At 53.4% G+C, this 12657-nt stretch overlaps 1 protein-coding gene across 5 annotated transcripts in view; it reads left to right on the top strand.

The window, feature by feature from the left end:
• Scube1 (signal peptide, CUB domain and EGF like domain containing 1) overlaps positions 1 to 12657 on the top strand; it is a 121960-nt gene that overhangs the window by 80256 nt on the left and 29047 nt on the right. For all 5 annotated transcript variants that reach the window (XM_039079288.2, XM_039079290.2, XM_006242092.5 and 2 more), the window contains 2 exons: positions 5838 to 5954; positions 9792 to 9914. In XM_039079288.2, the coding sequence (XP_038935216.1) occupies positions 5838 to 5954; positions 9792 to 9914 (240 nt within the window). The remainder of the gene's footprint in view (positions 1 to 5837; positions 5955 to 9791; positions 9915 to 12657) is intronic.

Raw genomic sequence — 12657 nt, 5'->3', positions numbered from 1 at the left:
GCTCTTCTCTGGCGCTCCCAGAATCCCTAGAGTAGAGACCCCTCGGCGCTCCAGAGGATACTTGCTTTAACAGTAGTTCGTCTCCCTAAGGTCTGTAGGATGGTGCACAGCCAGGCCTCATCGGGCCTCAGCACCACCAGGCTGTGCTATGAAGACAGAGTCCAGAGGGCACGAAGGCTGCCTCTGAGGCCTGCCAGACCCTCGGAGCATCATGGGTGCGGCGCAGCCCTGGGTGGTACTAGCATTGTGTGTAGGCAGTCTTCTCTCCTGCTTCCCCTGGGAACCTTGTCCTACACTTCTGAACCTCTCATTTTATTACACTTTCCCCTGCCCCGGCCCCACCCGGGCATTCTGCCACTCCCTGCCGAGTGACAGGACAGAGCATGAGAGAGAGACCTCGCTCATTATGCCCAACACGGTGACTGATACAAACCTGCCATACAATTCTAATGACAGATGGACTTGAGATGCCCCCAGTGGAGACCTTGTGTAACAGCTACGCCAGGGAGAGGGAAGGGAGCTGGGGGAGGGTCAGTAGTCAGCTGAGGGGAGAGGGTCAGAGGTCAGTCGGCAGGTAGATGGAGAGGGCCAGCGGCTGGCTCCTTCACAGCTGCTACAGCCAGTTGTAAGGCTAAAGGGCAGATGGACCCACCCTGACTGAGGCCCAAACAGATGTAACCAGGGCTTGCGACAGCTCCCCGTCAGGGTCAGGTCTTCAAGGGATAGGCCCGATGCTGGGTGCTGGGCCCACAGAAGAACCTCCCATCCCCACCCCACCCACACATACACCCCAGTCAGAGCCTCTTGGGAGGAGAAGACTACACTGTTGACAAGCCCTCAGGAAGGCCGGGTGCACACAAGTGGGAGCCAGTGTTCCAGAAAGAAGAGTCAGGTCTTTGACTAACAGCCTCCAGCTTGCAGAAGCAAGGTCTGGCACACTGGCCAATGGGTTGTCCCCAGCTCTCGTGCCAGTCTGTCACAGAACTCTGCCCTGCTGGGCGTGAACCCTGGGGTCACTCTCCTTAGCCCAGCTTCAGCGCTTCTCCTCCTGGCCAGGACCGACACGGGATTGGACTTACTCCCCATGCCCTGGGTTACTCCTTAGGAGTAACCTCCCAAGCCCCCACTTGCTTATTCTATCACTGAGCAGGAGCCACCCCCACCATGCTGGACCTGTGCTGATCACTGGATAGAAGTGTTAGCCAGGTATGGTTCCTCCTGAAGCCGTGTGGTGGATGAGGGGACAACCAACCAAATAGTGTCATCTTGATGGCTGGGCTTCAGAAAGCATAGGACTGTGGGCTTCTAAGCCCCAGTGACTTCATTTTTAACTAAAGGGGCCACCCAACAGAAGCCAGTAAGAAAAGCAAGGTGTTAGCCCTGTACCATCTCCACTGGGAAGCAGCTGGCTCCTGGATAGGTCAGCTCATCTCTGTGGCCAAGTCACTGTCTTAGTGGCCTCTGGGCTGCCCATTAGACTGTAGTCTCCCTGAGACCAGGATTGGGTCCTGAGCACATTTGCCCAGCTCAGAGCTACTCAGAAAGGATTATTCAGTGACTCAGTAGTGGACAGTGGATGCCAGGCTCCATGTGCAGAAGGTCTGAAATGTGCCACCCAGAGTGAATTGGTCACAATTACAGACCAGCCTGTAGAGAACTCATACCGCTACCCTGGTGTATTCCAAAGCCATTCCAAAACCACATGGTGAACACCGTCGTCGCCACGAGCAGATCAGGATGTCCATCCATGTGTAAAGGGTTTCCCATGCGTGCACAGCCCGTGCGTACATGGAGCCTGTCCTGACTCCTCAGCTCAAGTTTAAGCCTCACTTGGGTAAGACGGTTCTTCAGGGAACTTGCTGATCAATGGCGGTGCCAACCTGCAGAACCTGCACGAGGGGCTGCTCCCACACAGCCCGCCTTTGGTCCTTGCATCCCTCTGTGAGGGCCCTGCCACCATGGGTACACCCCTCCACCTGTCCACTAGGCCACCCTGGGGATCTATCACCAAGGCCCCAGTTCTGGATTAGTCTAGTGACCTCCACAGCCTGATGTGTCATGGCTGGGTGAGCATGCCAGCTCCCTTATGACTGTAGGACCCGGACACATAGGCTGCTTCTCTATGACCATAAAGTCACCAGGGCTGCCCAGAGGTAGCCTTGGTGCTCTGCAGTCTCTCTCTGGAAATTCTCTGAATCATTCTTGAACGCAGGCCTCTCATTATATCTTGCTGAGCCACGGCGAGACAGCCATTCTGACACAAGCAAACACTTTCTCTGAGCCTCGGTACTGTTCCCAAAAGTGTCAGGTTTTTGGACTGCTTTGAGCCCTTTTGAGGGTAACAGAGAAGAGGGCACCTTCTCAGATGAATAGGGCTATTCCTCTAGAAGGTGGTTCTCTTGCAGAAGGGGTGGGACAGCCAATGGTAGAGCCCAGTAGCTCTCACCTGGAGTCAGGACACAGAGAGATATGGAACTCTCCCATGATCATAAAAGAGCTTGCCTCTGACCCTTGAGAGAAACTCTCTTTCCCTTACACTCCAGTACCATAGTTCTGGTGGACAGATGCAGGCTTTACCAGGTCCAACCTTAGCTCAGGAACTGAGATGGAAACCAGAGAAGGCCAAGGTGAGAAACCCCAAACCCTGGAATATTCTGCTATAGACTCCAACCGTCATCTCTCACCCATCGTAAGGACAGCAGTATCTTCTCTGAGACAGTAGTGAGCAAACATCAGATGTAGGTGGACTTCTAGTCTTGGGGGACAAAGAGGTAAGGCTGTATTTAAGGTCCTCTAAGACAGGAGCTGAGCAGTATACAGGCTGACAGTGCCTTCAGCAGCACCCAGGAGCTTCTAATTGGAAACTTTTAGAGACAGGATGTGCAGTCCCACCCTGCCAGCCTGTGCCCCTCAGGGGACTTCGGTGGGCTCTAAATGTGTTGCTTTGTGTGGTATCCCTCACTTGGAGCAATATGGCTGAGGTAGAGAGGGCAGGAGTGATTCCTGGTGCTACAGGAGGATGGAGGGCCTTTGGAGACCAGGCCCAGCACCAAACCGCTCAGGGAATGTTCTCCCAAAAGCACTTGGCTACTCAGGGTGAAACAGTGGTCTAGAGGAGGGACTCTTTGGCTGTGACGTCACAGGACAGTGACAGCATAGCCACAGTAAAAATAGAGACTGTAGTTGGGAGCTACGAAGAAGCAGTTTGATCAGGTCCCCAGGAAGGTATGGGACAGGCTCCGCCCCAATGGGATGGATAGAAGAGCATTCCTGGGGCAGGGAGCTCCTTTGCTAGGGAGGACTCGGGGAATTGGGAGTTTCATCCAACCATGCGTGTGGCTGCACAGACCACAGGCAGGCCCCTGGAGCAGGTCTGCCAGAGGCAGGCTGAAGAATGCTAGCTAGGATCCTTGCCCAGCCAAGCAGACCCCAACAGCCACTACCACCAGGTCTGCACAGCTGGGCATAGGCTCCCCACTGAGGAAGTGAGGGCCAGGAATGGAGAAGGCAGAGAGGTGAAACATGGCAGGCAGAGGGAGGGTATGGCCTCTAGCGATCATTGTAATGAGGTGCTGTCAGCCAAGAACAGACACAGAAGCCTTCCAGGTCACTGAGGACTTAGCCTGACGCCTGGGCATCAGCCTTTGGCTGGGGCAATGCAAGAAAAGCTGATGGCCTGGCATGGGAGAGACTATCTTGCAGTGGGTCTACAAGATGGGTGACCACTGTGCCAGAGCCCAGCTCCCTCTCTCAACCTCAGTCTACAGAATACACAGATGGGGTCAGCAGGTCCCCAAGGCCTCGTGGGTTAAATTCCAAGCCCCATCAAAGGGAAAGGAGGACTCACAAACTGTCAGGTCTGGTTCCGGAGGACATAGTCCCTAATGCCTGAACCCCACCTTCACCACCAGAGAGGCTCGGGGCCCACCCAGCCCCAGCCGGCATTCCCTGCCCCTCCCCCACATTTCCCTGCCACTGAGCTATGATTACCCACACCTGGAAGACAGGTGGCCTTTCTGCCCCCTCTCCAGCAGGCTGCCCCACATGAAAGGCTGGCAGGCTCTCTGATGGGGTGGGCGGCAGGATTCCCCCTCTTGTTTAACCCCAAGAAAGGAAACATTCGGTGAGCACCCTCCAAGTCAGCACCTGGGCCTTATGGCTTTTAAGTGGAGAGTGTATTTGATCTTTACCTTGTCCCCCCCTCACCCCGGGCTTGTCTTCCCAGAGAAGCTTCCCAGGTGTGGGGCTGCCTTATATCTCACCCTACTGCCCCAGCAGAAGCCTCTGTGAAAAGATAAGAGGGTACACATGGGCTACAAACCAGTTAGAACTGGCCCATGCTGGCACAGGGGCCCACCTGCCTAAGTGTAAGGAAAGTCAGCCTTCATGGTGCCCAGAGTTCAGGGAAGTGCCTTGGAGAGACAGCCAGGATCATAAAGGAGGAGGAAACAGGCCTTGGACACATAGCCCACTCACTGGAACCTCGCATCCCCAGCTGGAGATGCTAGCCTGAAACTCAGGGAGGTCAGCCCAGTACATGTGCTCTCCGTGGCAACCATGGCTCTTCTGTAGGGTGATGGCTACTGCTGATGCTGGCCTTGAAAGAGAAGGGGCTGTCCCTGGGAACTGCCTAGCCTCCGCAGCAAATGACGCCCACCACTGTGTCCTTGTGTTTGAGTGCACATAGGATATTAAGCTTCCTTCCCTCTCCTGGCACCCCTACCCTGGGGCAGAGTTCAAAGGCAAGATGCCATGAGTCTGATGAACTTAGCAGTGTGGACTGCTGGTACCCAAGAGTCTCCCTTCATCCATTCACTCGGGCTCATGGCCAAAGCCTTTGCAGAGGAGACGAGTGGCATTTAAAGAATTGCAAAAGAACCTTCAGGAAAAGCAGACGTGGCCGGCCGGGCACCCGGTGAAGCAAAGTGGAGGAGAGAAGGCAGCACAGGTTGTGAAGCTGGGCGCCTGGTGCTCTCCTCTCCACATTAAAGGCTGAAGAAAGACACTTCATGCAGGCTCTGTTTTCCTGGAGAAACAACCCTGCCAGGTGCTCACGACGAAAACCAGGTGGCAAATGACCAGAGGTCTGGGAGAGCCGTGGTAGAGCCAGCTCTGCCAGTTCTCTGCAGGCCTGCAGAAGATCACTCTCACCCCACAGCAGCCTCAGTGACCTCCGTTTTGTCCCCAGCCACTCTGGCCCCTTTGAATGTTGCAGAAAAGGGGGGGGAGCACTAGACAGGCTTAAAGTAGACAAAAACCAGATGCTTTGGCAAATGGTTCAGCGAGAACAGATGTGTGGCTCAGAGCCTCCCTAGGGTGATGGACGGTGTGCAGCCCATTGGAACCCAGTCCGATGGCCAGGCTGGGAAGCCATTTCACACCAGGCTGGGCTTAAGAGCTCCCATGCCTTCTGGCAGTCACCAGCAGGATTGGGTGTCTGAATGCAAGCAGGGCAAAGATTTAAAACAGCTCTAAGTAGCCGCTAGGCTAGTCTCTTGGCGCTGATCCTAAAACAAAGCAAAACAACAATGCCAAAAAAAAAAGAAAAATAACAAAAAAAAAACAAAAACAAAAACAAAAAACAAAACTGTACCTCCCCACTGTAGGCAATAACCTTTACCCTAGCCCGGCACTAAGTCATTTGCAGGCATTTCCATGTGAATGGTACGAGTCCGCCATTTTACAGATGGATAGCCCGAGGTTCAGGAAGTGTCCTGACAGCCAGGCTACCACAGATAAAACTTGAGCCCAGATTCCTGGGTTTCAGGATGGGGAAAGATGGCAGGCTAATTCCTGGGGAAACTGAGCATCTCTGTCTTTCCCCCTCCCCTCCCCAGAGACGTGTGCGGTGAACAACGGAGGCTGTGACCGGACGTGTAAGGACACTGCCACCGGCGTGAGATGCAGCTGCCCAGTTGGATTCACGCTACAGCCGGATGGAAAGACATGCAAAGGTCAGTACACGGGCTGTGTTAGTGCAGCCTCACCTGGCCCCAGGCAGCCCATCTGGTCCTACAGCTGAGGCCGGATAACCAGACTGGAGGGCAAGTGAACGAAGGCAGCTGGCATCCACAGGAGCGGCGATGTGTGGTACACGGCGCACTACAGCACACCTGTAGCAACCTGGATTTTGGTCAGGAAATTTCCAACGCCATAGAATTTGTCTGTAGCTTAAAAGCCAACAAGAACCACAACAGAACATTCTGGGCCTGATTCAGCTCTAGGACTGGAGGTGTGGTGTGTGGCCCAGGTGTGTGGCCCAACCCTTGGCCTTTTGTGGTAAGCCCTTCAGAGCTGGTGGGGACAGCTGGTGCATGGCGTGAATCACTGTGTGTCACGAGCACAAATGGGTGAGGGGTTCTCAACCAAAGGCAGAAAGACTTTGGCGTAGAAACTGGGGGATCTGGAGGTGAGGGTGCAGATGCCTGAGGTGGAAGGTAAGACTGCCCTTCCTGCAGCTGTGCAAGAGAGAAGACAGGGCGAAACTTCCCACTGCCTTCTCCATAGCCCATCAATGTCACAGAGAGCCAGCAGCCGTATGGGACCCCAGACTAGAAGAGGGTAGATTCAGGCTTTGCTGCACCCTCTGAGACATAGGCTGACCCTGGACCAGAGGGCTGTACAGAGCTTCATTCCTGTGACCAGGGTGGTCAGGAATGGAGAAATAGAGACCAGCTGCTCACATCTGGAAGCCAACTTATCTAGCCAGAAAGGGCCTGGCCCATACATAGTCTGAGAGGGCTCAGATGAGAGGAGCCATTGCCCTGCCCTGTGCCAGTAGCCCAAACCCTATTCTGATCTGCACTCCATTTTTAGGGAGACTGGTGTGAAGGGGACAGTATATATAGCCTTAGGCCCCAGCCCCCGGTGACTCTTGGGTTTCCCATGGCTCTGCTTCAAGTGGTTGAACTCTTAAACCAGACTGGCCCTGCCCAGCCCTTCGGCCAAACCTCCTCCATGAACACCAGTCATTCCTTGGGGCCCTCATTCCTTCATGACTTCTCATGTAACTGAGATGCTCTGACTCCTGCTGGGTTCAGGGGCTGGGAAGAGGAGTGCATAAAGATGGTCGGCTTCAGTCAGTCTCTGAGGTAAAGATATGCCGGCGCCTTGCCCATGGGTGACGAAGTCCTTACGAGCTGCAGGTGGAAGGTGGGAAACAGTGGCCTTCACCAGAATGGGGGTTGACGGCATTTCCAGCGACTGCTAGCCAGGCCATAGTCAAGGTTAGGCAGGGCAGGAATGGGTCCAGGTTGTCATTTTGGGATGATTCCATAGCACTGCCCGGCCCCTGGGCAGGATCTTAAAGAGCAACGGGGCTTCAGGTGGATTGTTTGGGCCAGGTGACCGCGACAGGGGAGAAAGCAGAGTTGAGATTCTCTGTGGGTGCTACTAACATTGAAGGGGAAGGGACTCGTGTGTAAGTACCTAACGTGGCCACTATAGCATCTCCAAGTCCAAGTCACCAAGCAGCAAACACGGACCTAAGGAATGTTCCTGACAGAGGGCTAAAGAGGTCCCAGTAGGGCTCAGGGACCCAGGCAGCACAAGCCAACAGGGGCTTTCTAGTGCAGCTGAGGACCTGCCCTGGAGTTCTAGCTCACCAGTCAGGTGTACACTCTGATCTTGGCGAAGGTCCAGGGGACAATATCAAAGGGATGACTTCAAAAGTTCAGTGTTTTCCGAGAACCCAGGATTCATCATCAGGCAAGACAGGTGGCTGCGGGGGGTGGTGTGGGGGGGTGGTAACAGCTGGGAAACGCAGAGTGGAAAACCCTGGGCCAACGAGGTTCATCAGAGCAGGTGGAGGCAGGGTGGGAAGATGGAGCATCTGCCGAAGCAAGGGGGCCAAGGGCCTGGGGAGTTTACTTCACCTAGCTCTGCTCTAGGCCACCCAGCCCTGGGTTCCCTGTTTGGTACAGTGGTGCTTACTATCAGATGAGAATCTTGCTAACTGATCCTTCCCCAAGGAGGAGGCTCCTGAGTAGGAGCCTAGATTGCTTCTGATACGAGAGCCCCTCCTCCCACCATCTCCCAGAACAGCCTGGGAGAGCCCCCACCCACTGCCTGTTCCCTCTCCTCCTCCCCCATGCCCTGGGCCAAACAGGCCACCTGCCAGGGCTTTCATCAAAGTGGGAAAGACTGTGTCCTCACCAGCAGGTCCTCACCCGAAGGCCAGCACAGCCTGCCTCTGTACCTACCTGAAAACCCACCTACGGGGCCAGGCTGTGTCCAGAGGGACAGCAGAAGGGAAGAGAGGTTGACCTGTGTGTTCTTGTGGCTCACCCCGCTAGGGTACCTTATCTACATGAACCTGGGTCCAAGACCTCTGTGCCCTCAGCGCCCCCTACTGCCTGGGATCCTTTCCTTGGTGTTGACACCTTCTTTCAACTCTTGATGAACATTCTGAGGAAGTCCTTGGCCCTGAAAGCCTGCCTCAGGGTCTCTGTGTCCTTGAGAACAGGGTCCATGACAAGAGAGTGGCCTCTCTAGGACTGGGTGGACAGAGTCCTGCAAAAAGAAGTGGACAGCTGCAGAGGGAAGAGCTTGGGGAACCTGCCCCCCCACCCCAGGGTGGGGTCTTATCCTGGGAAAACAGAGGTCTCAGCACACTTGACAGATATACTGTGGAAGGTGGTACAGGTTGCCCATGAGGGAAAGAGGGGCACAGGGTAAAGGGAAGCGATGAGAGAAGTAGAAATGGAGGCTGAGGTTCATGTGAGGCCGCCGCCGCCACCACCACCACCACCACCACCACCGCCACCACCACCACCACCACCAAAAACAACAACAACAACAACAACAACAACAACAACAGATCCTCTGCTAGAGAGAAGGGCAGTTTTCTCTCAACCTTCATGTAAGCCAGCTGTGCCAGCTTGAGCTTCACTGATAGGCTCAGGAACAGAAGGATGATAGAGGCTCCAAAGGCCTGTGGGAGGGGGCAAGAGTCCAACCATGGGCTCAGGTGAACAGGACATGAACAGAGGGGTTCACAGAGGTGGACAGACATCCTTGAAGTGTTAACCAGGAGCTCACGCTCTGAAGGAGAAAGCTCCCGTCAGTGGAAAAATGTGAGCTGAGGCCAGCTCCCAGGCTTGCTCCTGAGGGCTGTGGTGTGAGAGGCATGGAAGTGGCGTGGGGTGTGGTCAGTGATGTGTGGAGTACAGTCGCTATTCACTGCCTGCTAAAAATAGCAACTCAGGCAAAGAGAGGGAGTGGGATGGGCCCAGCCCTCACTCACTGGGAAGCCTCACCCCCTCACTTCCTCCTCCACAGCCTCTCCTCAACAGGCAGGCAGCAGTGACACCTGCTTCCTGACTGTACTGATATTCCCAGCCCCAGCACCTTGGAGATGTGACTTTCTATCATCCTCATTTTTGAGGATGTTTGTTTGTCTGTCTTGTGTTACGGGGACCCTTTTTATCCTTGTCCAGAATTGAAGGTGGGAGCATAGTTTGCCCATGTCCTGTGGCAGCCATTGCTGTAGCCTCACTCCTTCCAGAATGCCTCCCCAAATGTTTGGGTAAAGGGTCATGGGGGTTGGGGAGGGGGTCACTGTCCCTCTTGATTCCCCTAAAACAAGGTACAGGCTTACCAATCACGGGAAGTCACCTTGGAGAGCCAGGGTTTAGCTATTCATACAGATTCTTTCTATCTGTGCTGAACTGGGGACCTGAGGCTAGCCCTAGGCAGTGAGCAGCAGGCCAAGAAGGCAGGATGGCACTCCCTCTTCCCCAGGCTATCTCCTCCATGGTATCTGAGCCTACTCTCCTCTCCAATCTCTCCAGACATCAACGAGTGCTTGATGAACAACGGAGGCTGCGACCACTTCTGCCGAAACACTGTGGGCAGCTTTGAATGCGGCTGCCAAAAGGGCCACAAGCTACTGACGGACGAGCGGACATGCCAAGGTGAGCATGCACCCAGCAGACCTCAGGAACCACTCGTAGTCACTGGTCACGGTCAAGGTCCCTTTCTTCCAGGTTCTTTCAGACTCCTGGAGAGGAAAGCACTCAAAGTAGGTAGCTCAAGATGCAGAATTCTCCAGAACATGGTGTCTGCTCTTGTTGATCTGCCCTTCGTGACTTAGAGCCACACAATCCAACCCCTGTCTCCTGTCCCCTTTATAGATGAGAAAAGATCTGAATATGGTGCTTGCTTGCCCCAATTCCAGCTGGAGCATAATTGCAAGACTGAGTCTAGCCTGGGCTACAAAGTGAGACCTAATCTAAAATGCGTGTATATGGGAAAATAAGGCCCACTGGCTCTCCCTTCCTATCCATGCCTTCCCTGTGCAGGCAGCCCAGCTCTGAAGGCTCAACACTGCCGTCTGGTGGAAGACGTGGCACATCACAGCCACTTCCCTACAGTGGCTTGGATAACTCAAGCCCAGGGGCCCCCAGGATGCAGGGATCCCAAGGGAAGGGTGATCCGGGAGATTACTGAGAAAACCACTGGTGACATGCTGGACAAGTCTTTTCCCAAGAGAAGCAGGAGTTGGCCCATTAGGAGTGGGCGTTTGGGGTACACAAGACCTCAGTGGGGCTGAACAGGCCCATTGGAAAGGAGGCAGGTGCCCCAGAGGACCAACCTCAGGAGAAAACATGAAAAGCATTAGGGTCTCGGTTCTAACCCCAACTATTCTAACAGGTCTGACTGTTTTGTTCCCATGAGGCCCCCATAGTTGCAGAGTAGGCAACCCTTTAGTTACTAGACTGGCAGCCTCTTCCTGTGGGAGTGTCTGAGCAGTGAGGCCCCCAAGTCCCAGGTCCTGGTAAGAGGAGGCCATCAAGGCGTACCAATGTGACCTCTGACTCACTGGGTCAGGGCTCCAACCACAGCCTCTCCTAAGCCAAGCCTCGTTCTCTTGGATGAGCATCCTGGTCCATCTCCTCTGGATGCAGGCTGGTCAGGATCCCAGCAGCTGGCCAACCCTGAGAGTTCCTCCACACTCTAACTTTCTCTCACTGTTAGTTTACCTGTGGAGGGCCAAGAGCAGTTCTCAACTCGTGAGAGTCGAAGGACTCTTTTACAAGGATCGTATATCAGATATCCCGCACATCTGATATTTACATTATAGTTCATATCATGGCAAAATTACACTTATGAAGTAGCAATGAAATAATTTTATGGTGGGGGAGGGGGTCACACAACCTGAGGGGCTGTACTAGAGAATCACAGCATCAGGAAGGTTGAGAGCCACTGGCCAAAGATCTTTTGACTCTGAATCCTCAACTACCCCTGAGGGAGCAGGCAAGGTAGTAGGCACACCAAGGCTTTGCACCAGGGCCTTGCTAGCATCCTCCCAACCCAGCCCCATTGTGTCTCCACCTTTTTCCAGTTCATCTATCTGAAGACTCCTCAGGTCCTAGCTCCTTAGGGACCCTAGTACTATGCCACTGCCTTCTGTCCTCCATACGGTCCCCTGGCCTCCCTCCCTGCCTTAGCCTCCTCCATTCCAAGCAAGATCCATCCACAACCCAGGAGGTCCTCCCAGACCCCAGGGAGAGCTCACACCCTCATGTGAGCACCCACAGCACAGCATCTTTCTTGCATTAGTGTCTTATGAGCATACACACACACACACACACACACACACACACCTAATATATATATGTGTGTGTATATATATATGTATATATATATGTGTGTGTATATATGTATATATATGTATATATATGTGTATATATATAATCTCTACCATTAGAGCCAATGTATTCAAAGAACAAACTCTTAATTGCTGTGTCCATGGAGGGTCAGGTTGGTGCCTATTTCGCAAGCTTCTCAGGAGAAATGGACCCCATGCTCACAGGAAACAAGTCTATCCTAGGCATAAACTCTGAGGGAAATAGCTATTATATGTGAGTCACTGTTCTATTACTAGGAAGAGGCACCATGACCAAGGTAACTCTCGTAAGAGAAAGCATTTAATTGGGAGTTTGCTCGTATTTGCAGAGGCTCAGTTCCTCATCAAGGTGGGGAACATGGTGCTGGAGCAGTAACTGAGAGCCACATCCCGATCCATAGACAGACAGTTAGACGGGCCCTAGTGTAGGTTTTTGAAACCTCAGCTCATCCCAGAGAAACACTTCCTCTACCAAGTCCACACCTCCTACTCCTTATAATCGTCTCCAACACTTCTGTTCCCTAATGACTAAGAATTCAAGTATATGAGCCTATGGGGGCCATTCTTATTCAAACCACCACATTCTACTCCCTGGCCCCCAAAGGCTTGTAGCCATATCATAACTAAAAATACACCAGGCAGTGGTGACTCACTCCTTTAATCCCAGCACTCAGGAAGAGGCAGAGGCAGGAGGATCTCTGTGAGTTTGAGTCCAGCTTGGTCGACAGAGTGAGTTCCAGGAAAGCCAGGGCTACATAGCGAAACTCTGTCTCAAAGGGAAAAAAATGAACAATAACAACAAGCAAAAGAAAGAGAAAGAAAAAAGACAAAGAAAAATGCATTTAGTCCAACTTCAAAAGTCCCCACAGTCTTTCACAGACTCAAGACTGCTTAAAAACTCAGTCTCCTCTGAGACTCAAGGCAAACTCTTTTTTTTTTCTTTTTTTTTTTTTTTCCGGAGCTGGGGACCGAACCCAGGGCCTTGCGCTTGCTAGGCAAGCGCTCTACCACTGAGCTAAATCCCCAAC

Source organism: Rattus norvegicus, chromosome 7, assembly GCF_036323735.1.
Source record: "Rattus norvegicus strain BN/NHsdMcwi chromosome 7, GRCr8, whole genome shotgun sequence".
Classification (NCBI taxonomy): Eukaryota; Metazoa; Chordata; class Mammalia; order Rodentia; family Muridae; genus Rattus; species Rattus norvegicus.
Note: the sequence above shows the minus strand (reverse complement) of the source record. Positions and strands in the feature narration are given on the sequence as shown.